This window comes from Camelus dromedarius, chromosome 9 (assembly GCF_036321535.1).
Source record: "Camelus dromedarius isolate mCamDro1 chromosome 9, mCamDro1.pat, whole genome shotgun sequence".
In the NCBI taxonomy this organism is placed as follows: Eukaryota; Metazoa; Chordata; class Mammalia; order Artiodactyla; family Camelidae; genus Camelus; species Camelus dromedarius.
In genome coordinates, this window is record NC_087444.1 from 71,363,195 (window position 1) to 71,390,307 (window position 27,113).

Here is a 27,113-nt window from a genome sequence, read left to right on the forward strand (position 1 = left end):
AAGAGTTCCAGTCCCTGCATACCACAGCCTTGGTACCGTCTGTCCTTTTGATTCTTGCCACCCCAGAGGGTCTGCAGTGGCGTCTCACTGCGGTTTTGATCTGCGTTTCCCTGATGGCTGATGATGTTGAGTGTCTTTTCACGTGCTTCTTGGGCACTTATACCTCTTCTTTGGGGAAACATCTATTCAGATCCTTTGCCCATTTAAAAATTGGATTGTCTTCTCGTTGTGCTGTAAGAGTTCTATATATATATTCTAGATGCAAGACTTCTATCAGAAATGACACACACCGCCTGGGATGTTGTCAACATTAAATGCCAGAGCATTTCCTTCCTGTCTCTTTTCTGTGGCTAGAGGCACTGTCACGGGCACAGAAAAATAAGACTGGGCAGACAGTGTGTATATAGTTGAATGTCCTGCATTTTCACTTCATTTTTCCATTTTTTACAAAGCATGATGAAAATCCATCATCAGGCCGTTGTAATTTGTTCCAGCCATTTCCGCGTTGCTGAGCATTTAGGTCCTTTCCAGTTTTCAGCTGCATGAATAATGCAGTGACGTTCATCCTTGTCCATAAATCTTTGTCTGTCACTGGTAGCTTTCTCAGAAGAAATTCTTAGAAAGGTAGTTTTACCAGGTCAGAGAGTAGGAACCTTTGAAGTTTCATACACTGTCTGTCCACATAGGACTAGAAGTCTTGAGGGACAGGACTTGACTGTATCTTTTATTTATTTTTGAATGAATGAATAAATGAATAATACTTTGGATGTCTTGATGCCAAGCGGTGTTTTGTTTTAATGAAAATTCCTTAACTAGTAGTTAACCTGTTTATGGTTACCACGTTACATACTTCCCAGAGTTGCTTGGGAATTGTATAGTGCAAATGTATTTTCTCCGATTTCTCATTTGCCTTGCTGGAAAGGTGGAGGCGGGGGAGCCTCCTTTCCTTCTTAAAAAGAATCACTTTCCCCTTTGCTCTTTCCCTGGCTCTCCGTGGAGAGGCACCATTCCCACCTGAGCAGCTCAGGCTGGAGGAGCGCTGGTGGTGAGATAAGAGAGTGCAGGGGTGGGGGGATCAGCCAGGGCTGGGTGGCAGTGCATTGCAGGGGGAGGGCATGTTAGTGGCGGCCAGGCGTAGGCAAAGGGACAGCAGGTTCCAGAGAGGTTTCCGGTAAAACAACAACAGCCACTGTTTGCTGAGCGCCAGGCCGAACGACCTGGGGAAGCTTGTGGGGCCCTTCGTTTTGTGACTTCGCGCCATCTGTCACTTGCTGAAGTCACACTTCTTTGCAGAAGGTGACAGAAGCCAGGGCAGCCCGGTCCCTGGACACATCCAGTCTGCCACAGTCGCAGAGTCTCGACGAGTCCAGGATCTAGACCCCAGCCACTCCAGCACGCACATGCCAGGCTTCTGCCCTGGAGGCTTTTCCCCAACTCTCTTGTGTTTGTCTGCTTCCATCCACTTACTGTCTTGTTTCTGCCTCCTCCAGTATAAGCGACTGGGGAGGTTATTCAAGTGTGTTCACTGATCACCTGGCACAGAATAGGCCCTAGAAAAATACTTGAAGGAATGAATGAATTTCTGACTCTTACTCATCTTTTTAGGTCTCAGCTTAAATGTTCCTGTCTCTTACAGGTCTTTCCCGATTATTCCCCCCAATCTAAATTATTATCACCTCTGTTTTCCTATAAAAATGCTTTTTTCTTATAATTTGTCATAGTTATTTGTATGATTATTTGTCTGCCTTCCAAGCAATTACTCCCTGAGGGCAGGGGTCCAGATCTGTTTTGTTCTCTGTTGTCTGCCCATCCCAGGTTGTTTGGTAAAGAATGAATGAATGAATGAATATGTCCTTTGGTTCCCAAACAGACCTCATGAGGGTAAGTGGTGTTACTCACCTTGTGTGGATGTGAAGGTCAGGTTGGGCAGTGGGAAGTTCCAGGCACCCAGTGTCTGTCCCTGCAGCCTTTGCTGGACCAATAAACAGCTCAGTTACATGATTTAAAAATTCCAAACTCAGACTCCCCAGTGCCTCCGAGTCCAGCTGGCCATCTGGTGCCCCTGACCAAGCCTGAGGCGGGCATCCTGAAATAGCCCGCCTGCTTCTGGTCAGGCTGCTTGTCGCCTGATGAGCACCGGCTTTCTCAGAGGTCCCCTTCCCGGAGCTTGGCCTGTTGCCTACCTAGGACTTCGATGGGTGGTAGTGATGGGAAGCAGGGAGCCACTGAGGGACTTGCAGACCTTTTTCAGGCACCGTGGTGCCCCCAGCCCTGTACTGGGTCCCTTGCCAGTTTGCTTCCTTTGACCCTGGCAGTGACCTTCAGTTCCCCAGAGGCACCGTTAGCGTTCTTTCCTCTGAGCCTTTGCACATGCTATTCCCTCTGCAACGCTCTCCTTCTCCCCTCTGCTTTTAAAATTATGTTGTTCAAATTCTTCTCTGTGCATATGAACTGTATGTGTAACGTACACGTAAGTTAGGGTAATATAATGAAGACCCATGAGCCTACCTCCCAATTCAGGAATGAGAACATTGCCATTGACTCACCTCTACCTCTGGGTGGGCGGAGCACAGAGCCTTGGACTCCTACCTTGCACGCTGTGAGTGTCATGCCTTTTTTTTTTTTTAAAGTTTTATTAGCTATATGTGTCTGCTGAAAAATACAGTATTTGGTATTGCTTATTTTTGAGTTTTGCAAAAATGGCATTGTGTCGCGAGTGGACTCCAGGGGCTTGCTTTTCCTCTCAGCATTTCCCAGTTTCATCCATGTGGATGTTCTGGAATCTTCCATTGTGTGACCTGCCATAGATTTGCCTGTTGTGCTGTTGGTTGATATTTGGGCTGTTTCTGGTTTTCAGTATTACACACTTGTGCAGCTGTGAACTTTCATGGACACGTGACCTGGAGTGTGAGCCAGCATTTCTCCAGGGTACAGAGCTCAGAGTGGAATCACTGGTTGTGGTTGGTGGAGCTGTGCAGCCTTACATGATAGTACCCAGCCCTTTCATGAGGCTCTTCCCTCCCTTACCTGGCCAACTCCTACTCCATCCTCTCCGGGTCTCCTTCCCACCTTTCTTGCCTTCAGCAGATGCCCATGGAGCATCTGGGTGCAGCTGTGTTCTGGGGAGTGATGGTGAATGAGACTCACAGTCTCTGTCCTTGCATAACCAGTGTTGTCAAGTAGCCCCTCCTCCAGGAAGCCCTCCCTGACCCCCAGACCATGTTAGGTGCCCCTGGGCTTTCCTGTCCTAGCTCTGCCCACTCGGGGTCATTGCTGTCTGCGGACAGGTCTGTCTCCTGCACTGGACTGGAAGCCTCATATAAACAGACACCAGAGCTGTTTTGGATGCCATGTCCCTAGCATCACTTGCCCAGGGTGGGGCACAGAGCAGGTGTTCAGTGAAGGATCTGTTGAGTTACTGCTGAGACACTTAACCCTTGAGGCAGGTGGGATTAAGAGGAAGAGGTGGAGTCCAGAATCTAGTACTTGGAGTGAGTCTCGGGCCCCAGGCTCATCTGGCCCAAAGCACAGCACTTCCTCGAATGGCTGAGCACACAAGGTGCCTGAGCCCATGCATGGCCCTGTGACAGAAGGAGAGGACATGACCTTTGCCCTCGGCAGCTGAGAGAGGAGCCGCTGCCCAGCTGCTCCCTCCTCCGACAATGGCTAGGGCTGGGCCATGTGTGAGGCCTGCCTGACCCCCTGGGAGTTACAGTGGGTGTGGGTGTTCTTTGAAGAGGGCAGGATCAGAGGCTGCATGAACCCTTACGACAAGTGGACAAGATGAGAGTCGTGGAGCCCCGGAGGGGAAGCTCGGGCTGGACAGGGCCGTCGATGGCCCAGAAATCAGGAAAAGCAGGGATCACGGAGCTGTGTTTGCAGAGAGCCGCTTGGACCCAGTGCAGCGCTGAGTGCACTCCACACCCTGTCCCACGAGGTGGGTGGAATTGTTGCCTCATTTCACAGATGGAGGCACCGTGAGACGCAGATGGTGAAGTCCAGCTCACCTGGCTCGTCCCAGGTAAGCCTGGATGTCCCCCCAGGAGCCTGCCTCCTTCAGCCCTGTGCTGCGCCGGCCCGCCTGGAGCACTGGGCAGAGAGCTTGCCCGCCCGTGCGCTTGACTCTCCACGGCAGGCTGGGAGGTAGGTAGCGGTGTCTCCCTTTTGCAGGCAGGGAGACTGAGGAACAGAGATGCGTGGCCCCTGGCGCCACATCTGAGTGGCGAGGCGGAGTCAGCCTGGCCTGGGCTCCTTGTCCTGGACTGCACTCTGGCTCCCTCAGGGCCTCTTTCCTCCTGCTGCTCTGTTGGTGCTCACTTGTCCCGTCTTCCCTTCTGCACCCTTAGGCACCCAGCCCTGGGTAAATATTTGTCTTCAGGCAAGTGGGAGCGGTGCAACCAGTATTTCCGAGCCAGGTGGCAGGGGATAGGTGGAGGCAGCTGGTTTGGGGGCAGACGCTCAGGGAGCCTCCGGGTAGAGCTGATCACTTTGTTTGCCCCGTGCTCATCCAGCACCTACTCTGAGGTGCTGCGCGGTGTCCGGCTCTGCACCAGTGTGATGGCTGCTACTGTTTAACCAGCACCAACCTCACGCCAGACGCTCCACATCCGTGATCTCAGTGGCTGCCTAGAAGCCCGTGTGCGTGTGTGTGTGTCTCAGTCTCATTGGCTTCATTTTCCCAAAGAGGAGACTAGACTATGAAGAGATTAGGGCCTTCTCCTGTGGTAGTTGGGATCTGTTTAAGTTGTCAGGGCCAGAATCCACTTGGGGCCACGTGGGGTGAATCAGGATGTTCACTGGAAGGACACAGGGGCCCCTGCCAGTTCCCATGGGGTCCTGAGAGCCAGTAGGAACCGGAATTGCTTCCAGCTCTCTGGGCCACAGGCACTGTTGGTTTATTCCTCTTTCTATCTGGTCATGAGCCACACAAGCCTGGCCATCCTGGTGGTCAGGACAGGACTGCTCAGGGCAGGACCCTGCCATAAGCGGCTCATTCAGGCTTAGCAAAGAGCCCACATCCTTCCTGTCAGATGGGGCCTGAGAGGGCCCAGCTCAGCCTCAATGGGGGTTTTGGGGGCAGTTCTCAGAGAAAGGGACCTGGCCTCTGCAGACACCCCACTAGGCACCGCCAGACGCACCATCTGACTCCAGAGGCCACGCCCTCAACCACCAGGCTGTACTGTTCTGTGCTGAGAAGGCGGCGTCGCATCACGAGGCAGAAGGCCACCAGTGTCCTCAGGAGTACACGTCTCTTTGGGAAGCCCCTTCCATCTGGAGGCGCATGGAGGCCGCAGAAGGTCTACAAACACACACGCAACACACATCCCAGGAGAAAGCACTCAGTCAGAGAGAGGGACTGTCTTGGGCACTTGTGTCCGGTGGGTGTCATTAGTCTCCACGCACCACAGAGTTGGGTGTGTTTTCTTGGTGGTTCAGGCAGTCAGCCAGTATTGAGCTCTGGTTTCGGACTGGTGCTGGGCATGCAGCATGGCCGAGGTCAGCCTGGCCCCCACCTCATGGGCTCGAGGTCCAGAAGGGGAGGCGAGAGAGACAAGTCAACCAAGCTGCCGACACAGACTGACACAGGGGTGTGGGAGGACCCGAGCCAAGGGCTGGGATGGAGAATAAAGTGGTGAGGCTGGGGGCGGGGACGTGGCTTGGTAAGAACATCAGACATCTCGACTGTCCCATGGGGCGGGGCCACCTCACACCTGAGCCTGATGAAGTGGAATCCAAAAGTCAGGCCTGCCTGCATGCCCTTCTCAGTCCTGGCCTTTTGGCAAGTCCTCCACCTCCCTGAGCTGCGGTTTCCTCTTCTGGAGAGGATGGGGGCGGGGTCTCCATACCCTAAACAGTGGCTGTAGACAGAAAGGTGGTTGGGTTTGGTTTAGAGCAAGGACTGTGGGGAGGGGGTGTAGCTCAAGTAAGTGTATGCTTAGCATGCACAGGGTCCTGGGTTCAATCCCCAGTACCTCCTCTAAAAAAAAGAAAATAGACCTAAATACTCCCCCAACCAAAAAATTAAAAAAAAAAAATAGAGCAAGGGCTGTGGAGCCAGACCGCTCAGGCCTGGATCCCAGCTCTGCCCTTCACTGGCACTGTGACCTGGGGCAGGCTTCAGGGTCATTTTTCAAATGGGGAATCAATCCTACCTCATCAAGTTGTTGAAAGCAGTAAATGAGGTAATATACTAGCAGGGTGCTATGTGCATGTTTGCAGTTGTTAGTAATGATAATTTAGAATGAAAAGTTGCCTGTCACTCAGCTGGGGCTTGAGTCCTTAGTGCGTCCTGTGCAACTGGGGACCCAGAGATTAAGGCCTTGACTTCCCCCTTCATCCAAGGGCACCTTGGCCTTATCAAGCTCCTACGAGTGTGAGACTGCGGTGGGCCGAGGTGATTGTATGTAATATGCCTGGTTCCTCTGCCCCCAGAGACTTGGAAAACTGTAGGTGTCTTCTGACTGCACGTGTTTCTGTAACAGGATCTTCAGTTGGGCAAAGCAACTTGGAAGGTCAGGATGGGGGTGGCGGGGACAGGTCCCTGGTACCTGCCATCTGCACCCTTCACTGGAGTCAGCAGATCCTCCTACTTCCCGGCCTGAGGCGCAGGGTCTGGAGGCCTGGCTCCTGGCTGGTTGCATAAGCCCAGCCTGCTCGCTGCAGCTGGCCATCCTGCAGCACGTGTCAGTGGCACTGGCTCCCTGAGTCGTGATGCCTCCTTCCCAGAAGAGGGCAGGGAAGAACATTCTTGTCACCCAGGAATCTGCAGGCATCACAGCCCCTTAGCAGGCCTGGGGAGGGGGATGGAGCCTGAGAGGAAAGTACTGGTTATCTCAGCCTCTCTGCAGGGGCCTCCTATGCAGAGCACAGGGCGGTTTCCCACCACCGTCACGTAGTTCTCTGGGCAGAAAGGAAGGGAGACTTTGTTCAGTTCACAGAACAAATCATCTCATTCATTCGTTCCCAGATGTTCACTTGAGATGCTGCATTGATGTTCCCAGACTCAGGAAGCCCTTGGTCTAGGACAGAGAGAGAACAAGGGAACAGATCCAGAGAGGAAACAGAGGGTCGTGGTGGAGAATAATGAGTGTGGGGGTTGTGGGGATGCTACTTTAAAAGGAAGGGGTCAGAGAAGGCTTTTCAAAGTGGGTGACGTCTGGGCTGAGACCTGAATGACAGGTTAGGAAGAGCTGGGGGTGGCGGAGCTCTCTGAGCCTCGGGAATAGCATTTGCAGACCCGGAGGAGGTGGAACAGATAGGGTCGGGGCGCGGGCGGAGGTGTGTGTGAGCAGAGGATGGGCGAGCCCATTGCAGGGCCATGTCAGGGGCTTGTCCCAGGACAAGAAGTTGAGGTTTCAGTCTCATGCGGGGACACACTATAGGGACTAAAAGTGGCAGAGCCTGGCCTGTCCTTGACATGGTCACCACAGCTCGTTATGTGCCTGCCTCGTCTCTGAAGGGCATGGACGGCAAAGGTGGCATGTTTTCTTTTCCTGGGGGGTCTGCAGGGAGTGTCCCCGCCCATCCTCACCAGGCTTCCTGTGCACAGCCCGCCCTGGGCGTGTGGTTCTGAAGGTGGAAAAGCTAAACATACCACCCGGGGATCACCTTAGCCCTTCTTGGCCTTGGCAGGGACAGGCAGAGGAGCTGCTCAAGCAAAGGCCCAGAGGCTGCTTGTCAACCAGCCTGGCTGGAATGAGGGATGGCAGCCCCCTTCCCTTCCAGGGACACTAGTCCTAGAGTGGTACCCGGTGTTGGTGTGACTCAGGGACAGATCATGCTTGACATCACCATCGGCGACATTGTCTCAGTCGGGTGGGCCCACTCTACTGGGGAAGTTACCATTTCCAGCCTCAGTGTGATCTGTGAGGGTCTCTGAGTTACTGAAAGACTGGTGGGGGTGGAGGGGGCCTCAGTGATTCATCATCAGGAGGAATAAGGCATGACTTGTGCCCCTTCATTTTTCCTAAAGAGTTAGAGGCAGAGGTTTTTCAGAACAGGCAGAGCAGCTAGAAATTCCTGCTTGGGCCTCCACCTGCTGGCAGAGGCAGCTGCTCCGTGCCCTCTGTGTGGGCCCCGTCACCACCCTCGTTCTGTGCCCAGGCCTCCTGGCACCCGGCTGCTGTCCCCCAGAGCACCCTGTGGGAACAGGAGGTACACTGCTCTACTCCAGGTCCTGGGGGGAGGTCCCAGCCTGGCCAGGGCGGTAGGCTGGGAAGGCCAGGCCCTTGGGAGCTGTAACTGATGTGGGTGAGGTCATCTGAGGATGCTTCCTCCTGGCAGGTGAGTACCCTTGGAGCTGACTTTGGAGTCCCAACTAGGAAGCCAACTCTAAAAGCCGTAGTGGCCCAGCAGTGCAAGAGGAGGGCTCCTGGCCTGTGTGGTCCCTCGGGTGTTGCCGCCTCTCTGGACCTCCTTTTCTTTGTCTTAGGTTGGGGGTCTGGTCATGTCCCCATTCCAGGGGTGCTGTGAGGCTTTGGCTCGGGCACATGAAGGGCCACCTGAGGTGATGGAATTGTAAATGTCAGCTCTCATGGGCTCCCTGTGGAACGCAGGGACACCACCATCACCAGGGTTGTGCTGGAGCCCTGGGTCCCCCTCCCCCTCATGGTGTGTTTCAAATTCTCCTTGTCCACCCTCCATCTAGCTGTCCTGTCCCTCATGGTGCAGGGATGAGGGCCCGTGTTTGCATTCCTTCCTTCCTTCAGCCCATGTTCACTGAGCACCTGCTGAGCCAGGCCCTGGGGAACCACCCAGGCCGGAGGCCACCAAAGCCAGTCCCAGCTTTATAATTAAGGTGGTCGTGAAGAGCTGACCTAACCCAAGCTGCTGGCCCTAGGTGTGAACCAGATTTCCCTCCCATCCTAAATACTGCCTCTGGGGCCCAGCTCTGAGCAGTTGTGCCTCCCAACCCCTATTTATTCATTCATGTTCATTATGGACATCTCTAGACATATACAACAGTAGTATAATGAACCCCCTTCAGTAATGACCAGTACGTGGTCATTCTTTATCCTCTGTTCTGCCCGCCCCCCATTATTTTGTAGCAATTCCTGGATATCCATCATTTCACCTATATGCTTTTCTGAGTTGTTTCTAGAACGGTGAGGACACTCAGTCCCAAGCCAGTCATCTTCTTTCCTCTGCTGTCATCTCCCCAGGGCCAGGACGAGACTGTGCTCTCTTGTGTCCCTGAACAAAGTGGGTGGCTGTAGGTGGCTCTTGGAGAAGAGCACAGCCTTCTCCCTGCTTGAAGGAGGCAGCCACTGCGGGATGAGGCCATGGTGCTGCCAGGAAGCCAGGCGAAGCGACTGGGGGCCTTCATTCTGATTCCTGAGCTGCTTCACTTGCTGCTCCATCTCTGTGTTAGCTTTTTAGTGGTGAGCACTGATATTTATTTTCTCCCTTTATTTCATTAAAGGAGGCATTCACAGGCACACTGTTCTGCACCATGCTTTTTTCATTTAATGTCTCTTGGGTGTTGTTCCCTGTTGGCTCAGAGAGAGCGTCCTCATTCTCTGTGGCCGCAGAGAGTCCCAGTGCACAGTGGACCGGGGTTATTGACTGCTCCCTTGCTGATAGATACTAGTGTCAGTTCAATTCTCTGTTTGCAGGGAGTGCTGCCATGAATAACCTTCTACGTATATAAAATTGCACCTTTGCAGGCATATTTGTAGGATGAATCTCCGGGAGTGGAACGGCTGGAGGGCAGGGTACATGTATTTGTCTTTTGGAGTTTTGACCGGCACAGCCAAATTGGTTTGGAAAGGGGTTGGACTGTTTGGTGCATACACCAGCTGCTTGAGGGCACGCCTGCTTCCCAGTCTCACCAGCACGTGCTGTCCAGCTTGTGGGTGTTGGCCTGTCTGGTAGGTGAAAAATGGTGTGTCGGCATACTTTAATTTGAATTTCCCTTTGTTCTGAGAGTCACTGAGCATTTAAGAATTCTGAACCTCAACTGCCTGCTTTGGGGACTGGACTGGTCGAGGAACCAGCCCAGGGGTTGGGAGCGCAGGATGTGGAGGACGGCAGACAGGGTTTGCTCCTGCCTTCGCGTCCAGCTGGAAAAGTGTCCTTGGGCAGGTCACTTTCCAAACTCATCTGGAAGGTGAGCTACTTCTCAGGGCTGTTAGAAGGCATAAATGAAATCAGGTTTCTAAATCACTCAATCTGTCTGAGAGTAGATGCAAAAAGATGATTCCACCGAGCACCAGAGAAGCCCCTGTGCATGGTGTGTTCCCTCTCCCTTTCTCTGCTATAGGCCCGGAGGGTTCTGGGGACGGAGACAGGGTGGAAGGAGCAGCATTTGGAAATGCAGGGCAGTGGCTGGAGGAGTGGGGTCAGAAGCACAGACCTGGATTCTAACCCCCCCCACTCTGGGCTGAGGGACTTTCCACTCAGGGCCTCCGTCTCCCCACGTGTGAGGCCTGTGTTCTTGGTTGCAGGCCCAGAAATGGAGCCCTGCAGGATTCACAGCAGGGGAGTGTATGGGGGGAGGATGTCATCAGGCAGGTGGAGAACCGGGCCGAGGAGGCGCGGGAGCTGGCAACTAGGGCAGCCTAAGGTAGGGGGTTACCTAGGAGAGAGATTGGGGGCTGGGAGTGCCTTCCCCACCCTGGAACAACTGACCGGTGCCACCATAAAGACTGACACCCACATCCCAGGGTTCTCATGGCAAGGACCTGAGGGCTTGGAAGTGGCCATGGGTAGAGGTGAACAGCTGGTGTGATGCCTGGTCTCCTGGGACCTCTGGATGTTCACAGTTGGATGCTGGGCGTTCCGTGGGCATCCTTCTGTGGCTGCCCACCAGGATTGGACTTGAGTACCTGTGGCCTGCCCTTGTGAAGTATTCCCGTGAGAAATGCCCAGTCTCAAGAAACCAGCTGAGTTGGACCTTATACAGTCTTGGAGGGCCCCGCACACTCACATTCTGCGCCCAGAGCAGCATGGGTCAGGGGATGAGGAAGTTCTGCACGTGGGCAGCATAAAACACGTGGCTCTGCAAAGATAGGGACCTCAAGCTTCGTTCCTGCAGGAGTGGTGGGGCCGCTAGGCAGCCTAAGGCAGAAGGGCCCCAGGAGGCTCTGCCCTTCTCCTACCCCTGGCCCCACCTTTGGGACAGCCCAGGCCGTGAGAGGGACGTGTGTGGGACTGCGGGAGTATGGGAAGGAACCGGGCACCTGATGAGGGTGTGTGGAAGGCATCTGCTCTGGGCTAAGCATCCACGACCTTACTGCCCTCCTGCCCTCGGTGCCTGAGTGTGGGGCGCCCAATGCGAAAAGAATCTTCCCTGAGTTCACCCAGCTGGCCTGAGCAGAGCTGGGGACTTGGACACCTGTCCTTCTGACTCCAGGAACGCGCTCTACCTCACTCTCGGCGTTCATTTGTTCTGTCACCTCCTGTGCAGCCCGTGTGTACCGTTCTGGGGATACTTAGTGAACAAAAGCAGTAAAATACTTCTGTTCATTGCAGCGTAAGCACACAAATAGATTATAAAGCTTTGTGTTAGGTCTGGGAAGTGCCACACAGAGAATGAAGCAGGGTAAACAGGGATGAACAGAGACAGAGGGGGCTGTTCTGTATGGGGTGGTCAGGGAAGGCCTCTGAGGAGGTGATGTCGGAGCAGAGGCCTGCAGGGAGGGAGGGAGGGAGGAATCCATGGGGATATAAGGTAGAAGAGTGCTCTGGGCAGAGGGGCAGCAGGTGTAAAGGCCCTGAGGCCCTATGTCACTGATAAGGCTCTGGTGGGGACCTTGACTACTATAGCCCCTGAGCCAGATTTTCCTCGCACCTCTCCTGCATGCAGGCTTTGCCACCAACACTTTTAGGATCCTGGGCTCAGTGACTGAGGCCCTCCGTGGGTGGCCTCTCCCAAGCCTCCTTGCCGACCCCTCCTCTCACATAGTCTAGACCGTCCTGATCATGTGCTCACTACCCAGACAAATGGTGAGTTTCTACTTGTGTACTTTAGTCATGAAGTTCCCTCTGCCCAGGATGCCTTTTCCTCTTTGCTGTCTGACTCTTCAGGACCTTCTCTCTGAGACTTTTCCAGGTGCTCCCTTCCCAGCAGATGGCAGCCTGTCTGTCCTCATGCCTCCATGTTCCCTCCCCACTCTCTCTTGTGGCTGTGGTGCTGCTTTGTGACTATTCCCAGGTTTGTCTCCCTGACCACGTGGGGGCCCTGGGATAGGGCTGGGCATGTGGGGATCAGTGGCTGCAGATTGGGAGACTTTGGGGGAGGGAGAAGGCTGTTAGGATGCGAGCCCACCAGGCTGGCCCTGTGCCCACACTCTCCTGCAGCCACTGGCTCCCGTGGCAGTCCTGTGGAGACCCGGTCTCGGCAGGCACCATGAGGAAACCCCGGAGCATGGCTCTCCTGAGGGCAGGACTGGCTCTCCAGACCCCAGAAACCACAAAGAGAAAGACACATCCCTCTGGGGAACCTCCCTGACCTGATATTAGAGAAGGCTATCTTTCTGGGCCCCCCAAACCTGTCTGTCCAGCCTGAAGCCCGGGGGCCTGAGGACTGCAGGGCGCCAGTGTGGGATGGGAACAGCCCTGGCTTTGACCCCTACCCGTTCCCAGCTCCTAGGAGACCAGTTGGCATTGGGAGAGGTTTTCTCCTCTGCAGTGATGGGTCGTGGGTCGGGACCTCTCTGCAGGATTACGATGAGGATTAAAAATTCAGTCATAAAGCGTCTGGCAGAATGCCTGGTAGGGAACCGGGGTGAGATGAAGCGTGCACCTGTCTGTGCAGGGAGCACTCTGAATTTGAGAGCATGTTTCACCAAGTGAGTGGTTTCTGGCAGGGTCTGGGCCCTGGCATCCCTCTCACCTCCCTCTAGGCTCCCTTGTGCAGTGGTCCTTCCAGCCGGGCCTCCACAGTAGCCTTTCTACACACAGGCAGACCTGCCACCCAACCCCACCCACCGCCGTCAGAATGCCCAGACTATCCTCAGACCTAGGACAGTGGCCAGGTGTGCTCTCCTCCATCCGTCTGTCACTCCCTCACCCTGTCTTGGTGCCTTCTTTGTGCCTGGCCCTGTGCTGGGCAGTGGGGACCACAATTCCCGGCCTTTCTTCCCCGGGGCTCTCTGTCCCTTGGGGGAGACAGATCGGTTCCTAGACAGTGACAGTTCAGTGTGGGGCAGAGCTGAGATGGGGGAGCCCAGAGGAGGGGGCCTGACCAGCTGGGGGGTCATGGAGGGCTCCCTGGAGAAGGGGACCCTTGAGCTGAGGGTTGAAATGAGAGTGTAATGTGTAAGAGGAGGGAGAGTATGAAGTGTGATGAAGCCCTGGGCCTTTCTGGGAAAGAGAGGAGTTGAGGTGTCGCTGGAGCTCAGTGCCCGGAGCAGGAGGGGGAGGTCTGGTTGATGGTGAGGCTTAAAAGGGGCCTTTGAGACCTGGCTCTTCCTGACCGCCTAGTCCTAGCTCAGTCCAGAGCATTCGCAGTGCCCTCCCGGAGCTTCCGCAGACCATCTGCATAGCCCTCTCCTAAGATAAGAACCCCTCAGCGGGCAGGGACCCTGTCAGAGCCTTCCCTGACCCCTTAACGCCAGCACAGAACTTTGCAGGCAGGAGGCCTCAGGAGGTGTTTACTGATGGATAGCAGGATGGTCTCTAAGCTGGAATCTTCTGGGTTAGAAACCAAACTCAGAGGGGCTGAAGCCAAAAGGGGAATTTATTGGCTTACGGATCTGAGGAGTCCTGAATAGTCAGGCTTCAGGCCTGCCTGGATCCAGGGTCTCAGACAGCGTCATTAGGACTCTCTCTTCACCTCTGAGCTCACCTTTCCTCTGAGTCGGCTTTGTTCTCGGGAGGCGCTCTGGTGGTAGATGCCAGGGTGGCTGCCAGCAGCTCTAGAAATGGGAGGCCACCTCAGCCACTCCTGCAGGAAGACAGCTCTTGTTCCTGACAGTTCTGGCCCAGGCCCTGGGGCGGGCTGTGGCCGGTCCTACAATGGTCAGCTTCCTGTCCTCCACCTATCACTATGACGGGGACTGTGGACAGGGCACCTCTGGGGAGGAGAGTGAGGAGTAGAGGTAATGTGGACATACCCCTGGGGTCCTTGGGTGGCATGGTGAGGGAGGTGGGGGGACCAGTGCCCGTCTACCGAGGGCCAGTTGGTACTTTTCACAGGCCAAGGCGGCACTCAGCACAGGGGCGGGTGTGCAGCTGACACTTGTCCGCCTGTGAAGCTGCTGTGGGGTGTAGGCTCAGGATCCCAGCTTCCCTGCACCTTTGAGCACTGATCTAGTCCCCTCTGAGCCAGCCTTCCACCTGCACTTGTGAGTCCAAACGGCCTCCGAAAGGGAGGATGGTGTTCCACAGACCTCGAGTGGTGGGAGCACAGAAGCTTGGGGAGCCCTGCAAGGAAAAGCCTTGAGAGCCGGGGTCTCGGGTCCCACATGGAGAGACACTGTCCTGCGTGGGCCTGGTCACGCACTCGCCGCGAGGCTCTCGGTTTCCCGTCTGTCAAGTGGGGTGATAATGGTGACGGTGCCCCGCCCTCAGAGGGCAGGAAGAGCATGGCAGGCAGGTTCCCAAGGTCGGCTCTGCTGATGCAGTACAGTAGCCAGGCCCCAAGAAGCCAAGGCCATGTGCTGTTAGCTAATGGAGGGGTTAGAACCCAGGCCTGGCTCTGGGCCACCCAAGCGCTTAAACCTCACTGTTAGCCTCTGGTGTGCTGGTCCCAGCAGCCTCCCTGTTAGGGGGCCCAGGCGGCTCTCTGCTCCCCAGCCCTGGTCTCATGCAGGTTCGGTCCTCTCCACACCTTGAGGAGCTCCTGACACTGCTCTGCACCCAGCCCTGCTGCTCCTGTCCCACACAGAGAGCCAGGTCCTTACCGAGGCCAGGCCTGCTCCCTCCCTGTCACACTTACCCTATCCCAGGGGCCACTGCCCACTACTATGTTTGCGTCTGTCTCGTCTGTGTCCCCAACTTGCTGTTGAAACCCCAGCAGTGAGAGCTGGCTCCCAACTCCCTTGTCTTCCCCTCCATACACACTGTTGCTTCCCAGTTTTGTTTGGTTTTGGGGTTTTTTTTTTTTTTTTAGTTACTTTATTTTAGTTCCTGTACAGTAAACTACACATATTTCAAATGTACAGTTTGATGTATTTTGATAGCTATATACACCAACAGTAATTTGGGAATTCGAAAATTGCACCTCTTGGGGAGTGATGAAAATGCTAGCTACCTTGATTGTGGTAGTGGTTTCATCGGTGCTTCCCGGGTTTTGGCTCCCACTTGGATGACGACTGTCTTTCCCACCAGCTCTGGGCTGGCAGGGATGGCCTGAGTCATCGCTGCCCCCTGGTGCCCATCCTGTCCTTGCCTCTCGTGGGTGCTTTTGCACCTGTGTGCAGAGGAGAGCCAGCCCTCTCTGCCTGTCACCTGATGCCTGGCGTCGGGTTTCTCTCTGTCCCTTTGTGAGGGCCCGTGGCAGGTGGGAGTGGGAGGCAGGCTCATTTCCTCACCGCCTCTTCGTGGAAAACTGGCGCCGCCCCAGAACTCACCCCTTCCCCTTGGCCCCAGCCAGAGTTCAGGGGACCCCACAGCCTGCCTCTGTCCCTGGCCCCTTCCTCCCCCTTAGGCCTGTCTAGGAAGTGTGAGAATTAAGCTGTGTTCCAGTTTCAGAGCAAGACAGGTCTGGGTGTGCATTCCAGGGCTGCCACTTCTGACTCTGTGACCTTGGACAGGTGGCTTGCCCTCTCTGAGCTTGCTTCTGCTTATTAAAAATGGAGCTATAACTGCCAATCCCATAGGGTTATGGAGCTGTCTGAAAGAAACTGCGTAGAAAGTGCTCAGCATGGTGTCTTACACAGAGCAAGGGCCCCATACCTGGACATGGTGACCGCCACTGTCATCATCATCTTTTCTGCAGCTTTGTCTCCTGCTGAGTCAGGTCCAGCACTGGGCAGCTGCTTAGCAGGTGCCCTCATGTCCCTTATCTGCTGAGACCCTGCAGGTGTCCTTTCAGAGAGGGAAAGAGGTCGTTGCGAATGTTTATCCCAGCCTCCCCAGGACAAGGATTGGAACCCAGGCCCTCTTGCTGGAAACCATGACCTCTGCACATCCCACCCCCAGCATGCGTGGTCTCTCTCCCTCATGCACCCCGCCCCCTCCTCTCTGACCACCACTTAAGCCAATCCCTGCCTGAGTCGGATCTTCAGGGCGTTGGGCTTGGGAGCGAATGCACTGGAGCCCTGACCTGAGACACACTCTCACATGCATGTGCCTCCGCACACCCATGTGTCCACCTGGCCTCACCGGCCGTTACGTCACTGGACAGGTGCTTTGGCAACTTCTTCTGGGTCCCTGCCTCCCCGTGGGGGAGAACACATGGCAGTGGTAGCTGGTGTTTTGTGGGCACCGACCAGTGTGTGCTAAGCCTGGCCTGAGGGCTGGACTCCTGCTACCTCAGTCACCAGTTACCCTGGGGGTAGTTTCACTCATGCACATTTTCAGGATCAGGTGATTGAGGCACAGAGGTCCTGGAGCTTACGTTGGGAGCCAGGATGCAACCCCAGGCACTCTGGCTCCAGAGCCCCTGCTTTTAACTACACCGTGAGACCCCACGGCTCAGGTGAGGAGCTCGAGGTGCTTCCCCGGGAGGACCTTCCTGAGGTCTCAGAGTGCGGGAGGGAGGCAGCCAGGATCCAGGCCCCGGACTTTGGGCTGGAGCTGGGCCTTCTCCACCTTGCAGCCCTGCCCTTCAGAACCTGGCCCCAGCGCTCCTACTGCAGTCTCTCACCCGGCCCACCCTGGTATCCAGTAACACCCCGTGTGAGCTGTGCCCGCGGCTGCCCTCCTCCTCCCCGGCTCACTGCCTGTACCGCCTGATGGCTCCCCCCACGGGGAGGCCGCTGGGTAAAGCCAGGCAGTCACGCTCATCTGTGGGTGTCGAACTGCGGCCAGGAGAGCAGCTCATCGACACTCGAAGGCCTGTGTGCTTAGGTTAAGGCTGGGCAGGTCGGGGGTGGATGACCCGAGGCACAGGCCTTGATGATTTTGGCACAGGATCACCACGAACGAGCTTGTAGGGGCGGGTCCCAAGCCGGCCTGCCTGCGCCAGCTCCCAACTCCACCAGCTTGTAAGGTGCTGGGTGGCCCCGGCACAGCGGTAGTGCTGTATAAATGCCCCGTGTTACTTCTCCGACCCACCTGTACTGCCGTTTTCTTACTGTTTTTTATTTTTTGTAAAGTAGTTCAGTTTTAAAATTTGAATATGTTTCATCTCATTCCCAAGTGATAATATATGCAAAATGCTGGTTTTGATGAGATAATTCTTTTTCCTTAGTATATGAATGAAATACACAGACGTAATCATTACTACCAGGTCATTCCCGAGCCACCTGACACTCTCAGGTCTGCCCTCTGGGATGGGCCAGGACTTGGGACGTGCTTGAGATGCTGTTGGGGAAATGGAGCCCCGGTTGGGGTGCCCGCAGGCTGCTGAGCCCATGCTGCAGCGCACTGACTGGACCCCTGCTTTTATTCCTTCAGTGTCTTTCCCCAGTGCTGCCCCCACCTTGAAATGTGTCTCGGCAGCAGAGGAGAGTGACAGGATGCAGTTGTCATTGTTGTCTGCTGTTGCCCTGGGCCTTGGGCCCCCCATTTCTGAGCCTGTCCATCTTTCCTACCCGCTACCCTCAGTTTCCCCTGGTGTACACGAGTGGACCCGTGTCACCTCCCTGAGCTCGGGCTGTGACCTTGTGTAAGGCCCTGCCTGCATCTGAACCCTGGGCTCCTGGCTGAAGGGGTGGCTGGATGGCACCTGTGGCTGGTGTGGAGGTGGCAAGGTCAGAGACCCTGGCCTCAAAGTCACCAGGAGGCTCCTCAAAACAAATACTGATCCAGTGGGCAGGGCTGGGATGGTGGATCCCAGAGGACTTGGGGAGCCTGGCCCAGCCTAGGCAGTCAGGGAGGGTTTCCTGAAGGAAGGGATGTCTGAGCTGAACACCTAAAGCACCAGCTGCAGTTTGAGATGTTGCTTAGGGTCTTATTTCCTGCAGACTATCTAGGACCCCAAGAACTGCTAATGAGGATCCCACATGTACCCGGCCCCTACTTCATCCCCACCTGACATGACTGGCGCCTTTATGACGTGACTGTGTCCAGGGGAGCAGTTTTTCCCTTTGGCCATCTGATAAAGCCTGTGTACATACCCTTTCTTGGAGTGATGCTTTTTAAAGGTGAAAAATAAAATAAGATTACAAAAGATACCAGTTAAAATACAGCTTATTAAGTATTTTTAAAATAGTAATCTAGTATTTATACTCTTTTTCATTGACACATGAAATAACCAGTATACAGCAGCAGCGTAAATGACTACCATTTCCAAAGTGGTGATGAGCATTCAGAATCTGCAGTCACTGTTATGTGATGTGAGTGCATCTGCCATTTCTATTGATGACAGAGTGGCAGGGTCTGCTAAACAGTATCTCTTTTCTGTTTGTGTGTGTGTGTGTGTGTGTGTGTGCGCGTGCGTGCATGCATGTGTGCTATGTTAATAAGAAGGAAATGCTAAATTTCATTTCAGCTCAGTTAGTGAAAATAAAGAGGTAGTTTTTCCCCACTCAAGTTCACAGATCCCCTGGGGTCAGTGGACCCTGTTTGGCTGGACTCCCTGAGGCAGCTGCTCGAGTCCCAAGGGCTGCCTTCCAGGCAGGGCCAGCTCCTGTCCACCCCCTCTCCCTGCCAGAGCTGGAAGCCTCCAGGCACATGATCCAGTGTCAGAGAGCTCCCTTGCAAGGTCTGCAGGGGAGCAGCTGACACCGGGGAGGACTGCTGGTCACCTCCTGCTTCTTGCAGGCTCCACCAAGCCTGACCTCTGGGGAGGCTGGGGCTTCCGTCAGCTTCTTTCCTCCGACATCCCCACCCTCACCCAGCACAGTGGAGAGGGTTCTGGAGCAAATGTTCGACTCTGCCCTGTACCAGCTGTCTGGCCTCACAGAGGCAGCTTCCCTTCCCTGAACCTTAGTTTCCTCACCTACAAGACAGGGCAGTGCTTGATGAGATTGGAGTGGACGGCCCCTGGCCGAAGCAGTGGCCAGGGGAGGGTCCACTAGGAGGTGCTACCCAGAAGCTCTGCAGGGGCTCCCACTGGCACATTCCCTGCCCGCCCTGACGACCCCAAGAGCTTTCTCCACCCAGGCCTGACCCTGTCCCTCCCCTGCTCAGAGCCTTTCTTTCCTGCTGTCCTGGTCGCCCCAGGAAAAAACCTAAGCTCTAATAGCCCAAAACTGAAAAGAATACAAATGTCTTCACCTGACGAATCGATAAACAAAATGCATACGTCGGACAGTTGTGCAGTAGCACAGCACTGCAGAGGGGCTGAAACTCAAAATCGTTCTGCTCCAAGAAAGAAGCTGGCTGCCAAAGGCTACCCTGTTTATGAAATGTCCGAAACAGACAAGTCTGTGTAGACAGTAGGGCCAGGCTTACCTTCTGCGTGGTGACGGGCCCTCAGTTTCCCAAGGACAGGGCTGTGTAATCGTTAGGTTTGGGCTGCATTACCTCATTCGTTTTGCCAGCCACTGCCCCTTACCATGGGGCACCAGGGCCATGTCAGGGACCCTGACTGCTGCTGTGTCCCTGGGACAGGAAGCCCAGTCCTGAGTACTGTCCAGGAATGTCTTGCTGTTGAGGATGTCTCAGGAATGGGAAGTTTGAGAGGCCATGTGGCATCACAGTTAAGAGCTGAGTTCAAATACTAGCTCTAACACTTACCAGCTGTGGACCTTGGGCAAGGTGCTGCCCTTCTCTGAGCTCAGCATCCTCATAAGATTGAAGTGTGGATTCATTCTCTCATTCAAAAAAACCACAAATCAAACACCTGTTCTGGGTCTGGCCCTGTGCTGGATGGTGTTGGGGACATGGTAGTGACTTAGACAGCCTCTGTCCTTTTGGGGCTCCCAGTCTAGTAGGGGAGACAGCTGACAAGTAGGAAAGTGGTGTGATGTTAGTTGTGTAATGTTTTATGTGAAGGTTCGGAGAGCTGTGGGGAGATGTGGAGGGTCGGGCTAACTTGTTGGTTTGGGGACGCCTGGGGCTACCTCCCCAGAGTAGCAGTCGTATCAAGGGGCTTCAAGGGCAGGATGAACTCAGTGGGTTTTTGGAAGGAAGTTTTTATCTTGGAGGTTGAGGGGGGCGCAGGCAGAGGCCTGTGGCGGGAGTGGGTGAGAGGCCCCGGGTGCGCAGAGTCACAGGCCTGGGTCCTCTCTACTTGCAGCCCAGAATGTGACCGTGGACGAGGTCATTGGCGCCTACAAGCAGGCCTGCCAGAAGCTGAACTGCAGACAGATCCCCAAGCTCCTCAGGCAGCTCCAGGTACACCAGGTTGGGGATGGGCGGTGTCGGGGCAGGGTGTGGGGGTCCCTGGGGTGAAGCTCCCCTCCTCCCACCCTGGCAGCCCCTGGGCCTGTGGTGTCTGTTCCCAAGCAAGAGGGGGTGCACGAAGCACTCCCCCTGCCCAGGCTGGTTAGCCAGCCAAGAGCTTCTGTAAATACAGCTTTGAAAACCTTTTCAGTTGTAAAAGTAATCAGGCTCTTCATGAATATTTAAACAGTACAGAATTAAAGTAGGAAATTACTTGTCAAGTATCTCTCACTCCCCAAAGAAATTCTCTTCCCCAGGGGAAAAGCCATGTACACGAAATTTAAGTTTGAATTACAAAAGTAATGTATGTTCTCTACTTAAAAAAAAAAAAAGTTAAAATACTACAGTTATAAAAAGCAGAATTGACTTCTCACTTCTTGCCCAAGTCCCATTCCCCAGGAGTTCCCACTGGTGACAGCTTGGGGTTTTCATCCCCTGGCCTTTTTGTGGTTTGTTTTTTTTTTTTAATTTATTTATTTTATTGTTATTTGGGGAGGGGAGGGAGAGAATTAGGTTTATTTACTTGTTTAATGGCGATAACCAGGGATTGAACCCAGGACCTCATCCATGCTAAGCATGCGCTCTACCACTTGAGCTATACCCTCCCTCCTGACTTTTTGTGTTTTTGTAAGAGAACAGGTCACTATGCAGAGGTCCATAGACAGGGTAGTTTCTGTTTTTATCTGAGTGGGGCGTTACTGTACCTCTGGCCTGCTTGCCCCCCAGCCATCTCTCAAAGGCGCCTTTCCTGCTGCTCGCCCAACCTGGTCCTGTTGCTAAAGCTCTGCTTTAGTGACTTCCTTTCGGACAGATGACTCCAGAATGTTCCAAGGTTGCTTGTTTCAGAGCCCCATCTGCCCCACTGTCCAGCTCAGCCCCTGCAGGTGTCTTCCTGCCTTAACTACCGTTGGTTCTTTCCCAGGAGTTCACAGACCTCAGGCACCGCATTGACTGTCTGGACCTGAAAGGTGTGTGTCTGGACAGAGGCTGGGGGCCCTTGGGTAGTGGGCAGGGCCAGAGCCTCCCTGGAGGTGGATCAAGGGCGGAGAGTGGCCTACCTGGGGTCAGCCAAGGGCAGGCAGGGCTGGGCCTGAGACAGGTGTGAGCTCCCTCCCTTGGCCTGGAGCCCGTTTCCACCCAGCCCCTGACCCCGAATGCGAGTGCACGCATGCAGGCACAGACGTGCGCTCACAGACACGCAGGCACATGGTGCTCCATCTCGTCCCAGGTGAGAAGCTTGACTACAAGACCTGCGAGGCCCTCGAAGAGGTCTTCAAGAGGCTGCAGTTCAAGGTTGTGGATCTGGAGCAGACAAACCTGGATGAAGATGTGAGCAGCCTGCCACTGCCCTTGCCCGCTCCCTGAGCTCCCTGCCCCTTAAGAGGTTTGGGGGGGAGGGCATGGCAGGAAGAGGGGACTCTCTTGGACAAAGGCTGGGCAGGGCCTCTTGAAGAACAAGACGGGGAGACGTCTGGTGTGGCCAGAGTGGATGAGGGAATGCTGGGCTCTGCGGTGGGGCCCTGAGAAAGGGTCTCATCGGCCCACCTCAGACTCAGGCAGGGGCTTTGTAAGTGAGGGAGAGACTTGGGGAGCCAGGCTGGAGGGTGAGGTGTGTGGCCACCAGGAGCCTTTCCAGGAACCCCTTGCTGGGAACCCAGCGCCTGCAGGGGAGAGTTTGGGAAGTATTCTGAAAGCAGCCTTCCCCGTTTACACCCAGGTATTCTCACCTCCCTAGACCTGGAGACCACCAGGGGCCCAGGGGGAGGGGTCCTGGAGAACTGAGGCCCAGGGACGCCAGAGGCCTATCCTGGTCACACAGCACATCACTTAGACTACTCTGAGGGGCAAGTGAGAGACAGCAGACTGGCTCCAGCAGAAAGGGGGAAGGGTTTGTTCCTGAAACCCAGAGGTGCCAGAGCAGCATCAGGGCTCTCCCCATCCCTTCACTCAGCCCCTACCTCCTGGCATCCCCGTGAGGCCGAAACTTAAGGCTGAGCCCAGTTGTTTCTGCTCAGGGTGCCTCTGCCCTCTTCGACATGATCGAGTACTACGAGTCGGCCACCCATCTCAACATCTCCTTCAACAAGCACATCGGCACCCGGGGCTGGCAGGCCGCTGCCCACATGATGCGCAAGGTGGGCGCCTCCTGCCTGCGCCCTCTCCAGGGCACCCAGCCCTTAGGGCTTGGTTCCAAGAGCCCTCAGAGGGTGCTGGGCCCCAGGCTCCAGGCCAGTGGGAAAGCGGTGCCAACAGGTGCCTGCCCTGGGCCCGCCCTGGCCCCTTCTCTCCCTGCAAGTGTTTTCCTTCCTCCTCCACTTGCCTGTAATGTGTCCCTTGGAGGTGGCTGTGGTCACCACACCCATTTCACTCCTTGGCTTCTCTGCCATACAGGAGTCAGGAGCTCGGTTGTCACCAGCACCACCTCCTCATCCCCAAGGTCCCAACCTGGGCCTTCCCTCACCAGCCAGTTTCCCAGCTGTGAAACTAGATGGCCCTGCTGCTTGCTGGGATGTTGGGACAAGGGGTGGGAGGTCTCCCAGGACAGGGAGGGCTGAGGTCAGCCTGGCTTAACACCCCCACCTGCTGCACAGACGAGCTGCCTCCAGTACCTGGATGCCCGCAACACACCCCTGCTGGACCACTCAGCACCCTTTGTGGCCCGTGCCCTGCGCATCCGCAGCAGCCTGGCCGTGTTGCACTTGGAGAATGCCAGCCTATCTGGGCGGCCCCTCATGCTGCTCGGTGAGCCCCAGGACAGTGTGCTGGTGGGCTTGGGCTGTTGGCCAGGTCCCCTGGGCCTGGCCAGTCACAGCATCCTCCCCTGCTGTCCCCAGCCACAGCCCTGAAGATGAACATGACTCTGCGGGAACTGTACTTGGCTGACAACAAGCTCAATGGCCTGCAGGACTCAGCCCAGCTGGGCAACCTGCTCAAGTTCAACTGCTCCCTGCAGATCCTGGACCTCCGTAACAACCACGTGCTGGACTCAGGTGTGTGCCAGGTCCACCCATCCCACCCCAACTCCAGCCATCCAGCACCCACTGTGTGCCCAGCTGCATGCTCGTGGTGCTAGAGGTGCTGTCGTGGCCCTGCCCTCTTGGGGCTCACAGTTCATCCCCAGTGATGACTCAGACTGGGCTGGGCTGCACAAGCCCAGAGCAGGCGTCTGACCCAGTCTGGGTATCAGGGAGGGCGTCCTGGAGAGGGTACCGCTCAGCTGTTCCTGTAGGATGAGGTGGGCTTTTGACCAGATAATTGAAATAATTACAATCTGGGAAGAATGCCCTGAAGGCAACAAGGATCTCAGGATAAAGGGTCAACCAGAGGCTGTTTAAGGTGTGCAGGCACGCGTCTCTGGGGCGGGATGAGGAGGCTGGGACAGGACCAGCCACTTTAAAAGCCTAAGAAAAGAATCCAGGCAGCAGGAATAGCAAGTGCAAAGGCCCCGAGGTGGGAGAGAGCTTAGATGTTAGGTGTTTTGGGGGAAAGCCCCAGAGAGCCAGGAGGTGAGTGGGACGTGAAGAGGGAGTAGTCGGCAGGACCTTGTCAGCGGGAGGAATTAATTTCATCCTGGTTCACTGTTGAGCAGAGTCTCCAGCCTCAGTGTGAAGAAGAGATTGAGGAAGAGGGGTGCAGAGTGGGACCGCGAGGCCAGAGCCTTCCTCCAGGGCAGCCAGGCCCGGGCACCACGTTTACTGAGCACCTACCACGTGCTGGGCCTGATGGCTCTGGGTTCACAGCTGTGAGTGAGGCAGAGTTCTCTGCTCTCAGGGGAGACAAAGCCAAGATACATTCATAAAATATTGAGTCTGTCAGATGGTGAGATGTACTCTGGAGAAAAATAAAGCAGTAATGGTGAGCTGAACTTCTGTTGAGGTTAGGCTGGCCACATTGTCCTGCAAGAGGCTGATATTTGAGCAGAGATTGGAAGCAGACTAGGGAGGCTTTCATCAGGGTGCCCAGGGGAGGGGTGTTCCCGGCCCAGAGATCGGGGAGCCCTGTGAGCCAGGCCCGAGGCAGGCGTGCAGTAGCAGGAGGTGGCAGAGCCAGAGCCTGTGGGGCTGGGCAGGCCAAGGCGGGGGGGGGGGGGCCTGGGAGCTTCTGAGCACTCGTGGGGCGGCTCCCATGCCAGTGTGCCCCAGGGAGATTCCCAGACCACAGACAGGACTTGCCCACGGGCCTCCCCCAGGTCTGGCCTACATCTGTGAGGGCCTCAAGGAGCAGAGGAAGGGGTTGGCGACCCTGGTGCTGTGGAACAACCAGCTCACGCACACGGGCATGGCCTTCCTGGGCATGACGCTGGTGAGTCGGCCAGGGAGGGGAGGGAGGCAGCCTTGTTCCCTCCAGCACTTCTCCCACCCCAAGCTCTCAGCATCTTCCAGCTATCACCTCTCCCATTTTTGCTCATCCTGCCAGTTCAGGAACCTGATCTCTCCCTTCAGCCCTGTTTGGTGTTGGCTTCAGCCCCTGCACCCTCTTTCCTTCGAGGAGAGTAGTTCTCCTCTGATTGTCTCTCTGCATCCAGCACAGTAGCCTGGTACAGTGCTTTGTATGAGGTGAAAATGCTTTGCATAGAAAGTTAGTATTTCTGGAAGCCTTCAGTAAGTCTTAAATCTTTCTATTATGTGGTATTTAAAGCAAGCCCATGGGATAAAAAGACTCATACCCAGGTTAAGAATTGCCCAGGGCCAGGCCTGTGGCCAGAGTCCCTGGGTTGCTTGCTGGGGCAGAGAGTGGGCCTGGGCTATGGGGCATGGGGGCTGGCTGGACGCTCGGAGGGCTGGGGCATGGACAGGCAGCTGGCACTTGGGAGACTTCTGAGTATATGAGGGATTCGGCCTCAAGTAGGAATGTGCTGGGGCTCAGACCGGGGGCACTGCCGAGGAGAGAGCCCGTGTGTTTGCCTCTTCCCTGACTGGCCTTCTGGGCCTCTCCTCGCTCTCACGCGCCCCACTTCCAGCCGCACACTCACAGCCTGGAGACGCTGAACCTGGGTCACAACCCCATCGGGAACGAGGGCGTGCGGAACCTCAAGAACGGCCTCATTGGCAACCGCAGCGTGCTGCGCCTTGGCCTGGCCTCCACCAAGCTCACCTGCGAGGGTAGGGCACGGGGCTGGGCACGGGGCTGGTGCAGGCCGGGCTTGGGGGCGGCCAGCTGGGTGTGGGCCTGTGGCCAGCCCCTGCGGTCCCCCTCCCAGGCGCGGTGGCGGTGGCGGAGTTCATCGCCGAGAGCCCCCGCCTCCTGAGACTGGACCTTCGGGAGAACGAGATCAAGACGGGCGGGCTCATGGCACTGTCGTTGGCCCTCAAGGTGAACCATTCCCTACTGCGCCTGGACCTTGACCGCGAGCCCAAGAAGGAGGCGGTGAGCGGGCCCTCCCCTGCGGGCAGTTGGGGGTCGGCCCGGCCTAGGGCAGCCCTGGGACCCCTGCAGGTGGGCCACCTGGAGCCCTAGCCAGGCCTGCTTGCCCACAGGTGAAGAGCTTCATCGAGACGCAGAAGGCGCTGCTCGCGGAGATCCAGAATGGCTGCAAGCGCAACTTTGTGCTGGCGCGGGAGCGGGAGGAGAAGGAGCAGCGCCTGCAGCTGTCGGCCTCCATGCCCGAGATCACCGTCACTGAGCCCCAGCCTGACGATGAGCCTGGGGAGGAGCCTGCCGCAGAGGCGCAGGAGAACGGGGCCCCTGGCCCGAGCCCTGGGCCGGACTCAGACTCAGACTCAGACTCCGACGGGGAGGACCGGGAGGAGGAGGATGGGGAGAGGGCTGAGGCCCCCTGCCCCGCCCTGGTGCCCCCCACGGACTCCCTGGGTCCTGGGGACAGGAGCCCCCCAGGCTGCCCCTCCTCCCCGACTGAGCAGCGCATTTCTGTGTCCAGCCCGGGCCGGGGCCACAAAGTGTTTGTGGTGACCCGGGTGGAGAGTCCACCTGAGAGAGCAGAGCCTCCTGTGCCACCGGCCCCTCCTTCCCCCACTGCCCCTCCTTGTCCTCCATCCCCACCTGCCTTACCCTCCCCTCCCGCCTCACCTGCACTACCACCAGCTGAGGCTGTCAGCCCTCAGGACCTAGGGTCATCTGAGCCTCAGCCACAGCCAGAGCCGCCTCAGTCAGGGCCACCGCTGCCCAACGGCCTGAAGCCTGAGTTTGCCCTCGCACTGCCCCCAGAGCCGCCCCCGGGGCCCGAGGCCAAGGCGGGCGGCTGTGGCCTGGAACACGGTGAGAGGAGCGCTGGGGTTGGGTGACAGGGGGGCCCCTGGGTGCTGGGTGTGACCCCAGGCAACCACCTGCCTGTTGGCATGTCTCAGTTTCCCCCTCTTCAAAATGGCCTTTGAAGGGGTGGGGACAAGTGCAACTTGATCCTCAGTCCCCACCTTCCTTCCCTGGGAGCACTCCTTGGGGGTGGGGCATGGAAGATTTGCTGCCTGGAGTCTGCTAGTCTCAGTGGTACCTGGGCCTGTGCTACCCTGAGGGTCTGGCTTGGGGCAGGGCTGGTGGGGACGGACTGGTAGCCCCAGCCCACCTGCCTGACTGGCGGCCCTTCTCCCCGCGCAGAGCTGAGCTGCTCCAAGAATGAGAAGGAGCTCGAGGAGCTGCTGCTGGAAGCCAGTCAGGAATCTGGGCAGGAGACACTGTGACACTTTAGGTGCGGTGAGGGCCAGGGGCCCAGGGAGCTGGGGGGCCAGTGAATTGAGCCCCTGGCTCTGACATGCACCCCCCCCACCCCCCATCTCTTC

At 56.2% G+C, this 27,113-nt stretch overlaps 1 protein-coding gene across 2 annotated transcripts in view; it reads left to right on the forward strand.

The window, feature by feature from the left end:
- PPP1R37 (protein phosphatase 1 regulatory subunit 37) overlaps positions 1 to 27,113 on the forward strand; it is a 40,315-nt gene that overhangs the window by 12,430 nt on the left and 772 nt on the right. The window contains exons 1-12 of one of the 2 annotated variants that reach the window (XM_064489412.1): positions 3,349 to 4,143; positions 20,234 to 20,331; positions 21,302 to 21,347; positions 21,608 to 21,708; positions 22,395 to 22,514; positions 22,971 to 23,121; positions 23,214 to 23,369; positions 24,569 to 24,681; positions 25,340 to 25,481; positions 25,580 to 25,746; positions 25,857 to 26,595; positions 26,932 to 27,022. In XM_064489412.1, the coding sequence (XP_064345482.1) occupies positions 4,032 to 4,143; positions 20,234 to 20,331; positions 21,302 to 21,347; positions 21,608 to 21,708; positions 22,395 to 22,514; positions 22,971 to 23,121; positions 23,214 to 23,369; positions 24,569 to 24,681; positions 25,340 to 25,481; positions 25,580 to 25,746; positions 25,857 to 26,595; positions 26,932 to 27,014 (2,028 nt within the window). In that variant the 5' untranslated portion in view covers positions 3,349 to 4,031 and the 3' untranslated portion in view covers positions 27,015 to 27,022. Of the gene's footprint in view, positions 1 to 3,348; positions 4,144 to 20,233; positions 20,332 to 21,301; positions 21,348 to 21,607; positions 21,709 to 22,394; positions 22,515 to 22,970; positions 23,122 to 23,213; positions 23,370 to 24,568; positions 24,682 to 25,339; positions 25,482 to 25,579; positions 25,747 to 25,856; positions 26,596 to 26,931; positions 27,023 to 27,113 lie in introns of those variants that run through there. The other variant, XM_031458818.2, reaches the window with a different exon arrangement.